A 5,684-nucleotide genomic window follows, 5' to 3' on the forward strand; every position below is an offset into this window, starting at 1 on the left:
TGATAACAACTACTACAATTACTTCTCTACCTACACTCTGGCCATAATCTAATCTGACTACATGTATACAAACTATTTTTATGATTTCTAAGAATCCAGTCGTTGCATTTTGGTCGTAAACGGAAGAGGCATACCACAGTCTACCTACCAGAATTAAGAAAAACATACCCCGAGTCCAAAAGGCATTAAATAGTTGTATATTCACCTCTTCTGTAGTTACAGTGTGGAATGTACAGCACATAATGAATGCCATAACCTGAACAGATCTTAAAGATTCGGCGAAAATGTGTGTTTTCTTGTAATACGCTGAGCGCCGACAGCTCTAAATCTTTGCTAACTGCGCAAAAAGCGCTTTGCCAAATACTACAAATAAGAAACGCCAGACGCGAGCGCCGGATGGGTCTTTGGCGCGTTTCTTCACGTTCTGCTCTAAGACGGTATGTTAGTCGCACTTTTAATCGGCCTATATATATATATATGACTCTATATATTATATTTATACTTGAGTTTCTTTCAATAAACCTAAAATCGGAAATAATTTTGTAAAACATCTTACTTTTATAAGAATTCATAAATTTGTAATTTTGGGTGTAAGATTAACATAAGAAGACGGTCTTAAAAGTCGAGACATCGTTAACTATTTCGGTTCTATAACTTACATTATACATTCCATATATCATATACATCTTTTTCAGTTCAAAATTAGAATATCGTTTCAGGGAATGAAAAGTAATATAAGTTATAACTTACGCTTCTTAAGCTCCTTTAGTTTTAATTTGTTACTAAAGTATCCATAAAGTCACAATTATTAAAACGCGTAATATATAAAGTAATAGAAAAATATAGAATGCTATAGTATAACATAAAATGTAATATATAGAACATGAAAAGCAGTAATAAAAACAGTATTTTTTTATGAACAGCACGTTTATTTTAAGAATACATGCAAATATTAACTAACAAAAAATGTATTTTGGAAAAACTGATTTTTGCTAATCAAAATTCCTTGTGCCTACAGCCCCAGAAATCTGCTATACATTAACTATTGTCAACACAGTTATGTAAATGGTTGTAGGTTTCCCACCTCACATTGTTTTCGGAACAAAGTTTCCATCATCTCAGGTGGTTAAAAACAGGTAAAAGTGCTCCCACAGGGGGGGGTTGTTTTAAAAATTTGTTTAAAATATTACTTACGTTTTTTGTATTTCCATTATTGGTGAATTTTATCTATTTAAGTGTGATTTTGATATGTCTTGTACTGTTTTCATTTATGTTTGTATGTAAGATGTGAGCATTTTTCAAATTTATGTATGTACTTATAGTTTGGTTGATAAAAATAGACAATTTTAATGTGTGGTCAAGCTAACAAAAATTATACGAAGTACATTTAATTTTCTCAATGTTTTGCAAGAATATTTTGCAGTTATGTCTCGCAATACATTATTTGCAGTTCTTCAATTTGTTTAACATTCTTACAACTATCAATTTTCCTTGAATTATTTAAGTTTTAAACATTTAAAGAGCTGTAAATGCACCAAAAAATGTACTAAACAATTTTTACTCTATTTTATAAGACGTTTCTAATGGATGACTCGCTCTTTCTGGCCAATAAACTTTATAAATTAATTTTCACTTGTTTGTTTATGTTATTCGTTAATACTCAATCTCTATGTGTTGCTCCTATCTATATAGAACTTGAAACCCAAAGAGAACCTACTTGCTCACAAAATAATCGCTCATAAAATAAAAAAAAAAAGCTTGACCTTCTATAGTAATGGTGGGACACACATATGTTGTAAATATAATCATACACTATGATTTATTTCCTTATATCTGTATTGATATTATTCTTTTTATTAGAAACATGTGGATAAATATTTACAAAATACAGTTTTACTCCTACAAATGTAAAAAAAAAACCTGTATTAATATTTTTGCATAGTAATTTTCTGTATACTTCAAAATTTTTATAATAAAAAGTGTGAGGTAGCATTATTATTTTATAACTTTATGCATAGATATGGGTCCAATCAGAATGGAAACAAAAGACTGTGTTATAATTTAGGTTATGTGGAAACCCTTAGGGCACAACATTTATAGTGACAAGGGTAAGATTAAATTGAGTTATTAATAGTTTGATATTTGAGTTGGCGTGAGGTGTTTGGGTTATTATTTTGGTCGCATACGAGTAGTGTAACATAATGTTTTTATGTGGGAAGCTCAAGTAAATGCTGTTTGCCACTTGTGCTGCTTGAACATGTGTATAACCAATCTTTTTATTAAACAATGAATAAAAACAAACAAAACGAAGAACAGCCAGGGCAGGATAGAAACAATGACGCGTACAAGTGATGTTATATTATAATTTTCAATTTGAGGGCAGTTTGTCTTGTTACAGTTTGGGTTGGTTTGTTGTATGAAAGCTAATAATGCCACAGCCAACCTACACTCAAAACTGTTTGGCTCCAGGTGAGGAATTATAAGGCATGGAGTTAAAGTATTATCCACAGATTGATGAAACCATTACTAAAGGTATCGTTTTAATTTTCCTTAAAAAACATAAAAAATTAGTTTTTGACTATCTGTTTGAGTTTAATTTGAAGTTCTATAAAAAGACCCAGTACATGTAATCTGAAATAATAATCAAAGAACATATCTAGTAAGTTGTTTTAGTTTAACTGGGCATTAATCAAAATTGGATTAGTGGTCGTATTTCAGTGGTTGGTAGCTCTATGAATTAAAACAAGTCTTTTTTACATCTAAAAATATGAGGGAAATAACTTTTCTCTCAAAGATATTACCATTAGAACATAGGGAAAAACAGTTAATACTCATGCATCTTCTAAAGTATCTGCACTAATTATCATTAACTTTCCATTAGATTTTGTGCAATAAATTTTATTTTTATAAATGATATTTTATATCCCAACTTTCTGAAGCTGTAACATGGGGCAGACATATTTCCATTCCCATGTTCACACATGAGGAAAATCTTATTTTGACCCCACTAGAACACCACTAAAATCATCTCTTATCAATTTTTTTAACATACTGTATAAAGGATTACTAGCTACTAGTTACTATAGGAAATCCTACATTAGGAACTAACTTTTTTAATCTGGTCAGTTTGTGTATATGTTCAAGATAAAAAAGGGTAATGAGTTTTATTGTATTAGTATAAAGTACAAAAATATTTATTTACCTTGCAATTAAGATGTCAAGATTTCAATAACGTGGAAGTCATAAAACATTTTATTTTATATTTTTTAGAATATGATTATTCGCGACCTCTTTTTCATCTCATGTTCTGTTCCTATGAATTTATTTATTATTTCACTTGCTGCATTTTTTAAACTTTCCTTAGTTTTATTTTCTCTGCTTCCTGTATTGATATTGTTACATACCTATCTAGCTTACCAATGTTAATATTTTTAAAGTAATAAGGTACAGTATTTTTATAAAATTTGGCTATACCTGTGTTTAAACTTAATGTTTAAATTAGCCTATTTCCCACTTGTACACTAGATTCGTCCAAATACAAGTTTGAGTTCAAAGTTCATATTTTATTGAAATTTGGTTCAAATTAAATTTTTATTTTGTGTTGGATGGATGAATATGGGTAATAAAGCAAGCCATCAGTATAATTGATCTTAAATGTTATTGAAAATACATTTTGTTGTAAATCATAAAATATAAAAAACGTTTCGGTATGCTTTCATCTTCATCTTGTACAATGCATACAGTGAGATATATACATAAAAGTACATATAGGGTACATCTACATGTATTTCAAAATATTCTAGGTGTATTAACAAATATAAAAAAAGACAATTTTAAACATTAATATGTTGCTGACCTTAATAATCTTTAAGTTTAATTTAAAATTGTGTTTTACACATACACACACAACCTGTTTATGAAATTTTCGACATAATGATTTTCCATATAGCAAAAATATAGATATGAAAAAGGTACTTCCAGAACAAATTCTATGTGCCAAGTTAGACTAAGTCATAATTTAATCTTAAACTACCTTCTTGTTTCCTTTCCATTTCAGTCTTTTGATCACAAACTCTGCTGGAGTATGGAATGTTCCAGGATTGAGACTAGGAAATCAAGGGTATCTGGAGCATCATGTGGGGCGGTGGAGACTCTCTAGCTGGCTTCAGCGTTTCAGGTACAGGCTGGCCCAGAGACTCCTGCATTTAGCTCAGACAGAGGACTGGCAGTGGCGGACTGTGGCGGTCCACCATCTAGCACGTCTCCACCACCTGTCAGGTAGAATAACTCACCCATAAAATAAAAAAAATGTTATATCTAAATTGTTTAATAAGGCACATATATTCAGTATCCTCCAGATTTACACTCATTATAAGTAACAACTATTATGCTTCTTTCCTCTGCTAATACTGCCCACACATGTTATTACAGTAGTTCAACTATTATTATGTTTATGAGGGTTGTCACAGAAAAGAAGGAAAGTTTAATTAAATTGATAAATGTTACGAGTTCTGTACAAATTATTTAGGTCAAATGTCACATTCATAGGGCCCTATGAATATACCACTGAAAAAAAATCAATGACAGAAGAATTAAACATGATTAGATTTGAATTGAAAACTTTAGCTTCAGAAGTCTAACAGTAGAACTAAATTCTGAAATATAATGATAAACTTTACTAAATAGTTAATCATGTTAAAATAAAGAAGAAAGTTTTTATGTCTGAAATGTTTTGTTGTCTCTCTATCTGTACATTTGTACTTTTTATGTTATAACAATTTTGCAAGTAATGATCACAAAAATATGATACACAAAACACATGATACACTTCATAAAGACTTGTTTACAGGAAAAAACAACAAAAACTGTTCTTGATCAAATCCAAAATGGTGGTTTGTTAAAAATATATGTTAAATTTCACATAAAACCTCATCCCATATAAAAATTTCCAAACATGATTTATTTTTTTAAATTTTATACTGAAACTGACAGTATTGAATTCATTAAAATTGCACAATATAAAACACTGCATTTATCTCGAGTCAGATATACCTGTATGTGAAAGTTTTTATAACAAATCTTAAATAAGTTAATTATTTTATTATAATAAAATACCATACAACTTTTGAACACTAAGTTGCAAGTTTTCAACAGAGTGGCTGGCCAGTGGGATGATTAGTGAGGTGCAGGGATAAATGAGATCTTCAGTTAGAAAAAAATAAGAGTTAAAGAATTTTAAGGATCTGAAAATTACTCAATATCTCAGAATTTTAAGGAACTGAAAATTACTCAAAATCTCAGAAAACTTGTATTAACCTTTCATAACAAGTTCTTCTGAGCTGTTGACAAAATTAGATACAGGTACACTGATTGATTTTCCTATATATATGAATGCTATGAAGCGGAAAAACACTCCTGACAAGGAATTTATCAACAGGTTCACCTAACTTTTATTCAAGGTTAAGTGCAAAATTTAAGGTTCATTTCACAATGTTATTTTACTGCGTACTCGATCTAATCGGTTATGAACTCAGATTGTATTCATTGATATGTACTCAGAGGCAGATCGGATACAACTGGCTCAGGCCTGTGACTGCCACACTGCTGTGGGTTTGGCCAGGAGTCGGGACACCCAGAGACGGCTTCTTCCTCCCCCCACCTTTGTACAAGACCACAGACAATGA

General features: G+C 30.5%; 1 protein-coding gene across 1 annotated transcript; it reads left to right on the forward strand.

Moving 5' to 3' along the window:
• Positions 1 to 2,486: 2,486 nt before the first annotated feature.
• LOC124374557 (protein SERAC1-like) lies at positions 2,487 to 5,684 on the forward strand. The gene is made up of 3 exons (XM_046832752.1): positions 2,487 to 2,532; positions 4,099 to 4,278; positions 5,560 to 5,684. Exons 1-3 carry the CDS (start codon positions 2,487 to 2,489, stop codon positions 5,682 to 5,684), a joined length of 351 nt encoding a protein of 116 aa, XP_046688708.1.

The sequence above is a fragment of the Homalodisca vitripennis genome, unplaced genomic scaffold, assembly GCF_021130785.1.
Source record: "Homalodisca vitripennis isolate AUS2020 unplaced genomic scaffold, UT_GWSS_2.1 ScUCBcl_9010;HRSCAF=17360, whole genome shotgun sequence".
Taxonomy (NCBI): domain Eukaryota; kingdom Metazoa; phylum Arthropoda; class Insecta; order Hemiptera; family Cicadellidae; genus Homalodisca; species Homalodisca vitripennis.

What these genes read in the sequence shown, in the direction of transcription:
- LOC124374557 (XM_046832752.1), top strand. Translation starts at nt 2,487, where the DNA reads ATGGAGTTAAAGTATTATCCACAGATTGATGAAACCATTACTAAAG. An exon ending in TGATGAAACCATTACTAAAG is followed by an intron (nt 2,533 to 4,098) that starts GTATCGTTTTAA and finishes GGAATGTTCCAG; the next exon opens with GATTGAGACTAGGAAATCAA. An exon ending in ACGTCTCCACCACCTGTCAG is followed by an intron (nt 4,279 to 5,559) that starts GTAGAATAACTC and finishes ATATGTACTCAG; the next exon opens with AGGCAGATCGGATACAACTG.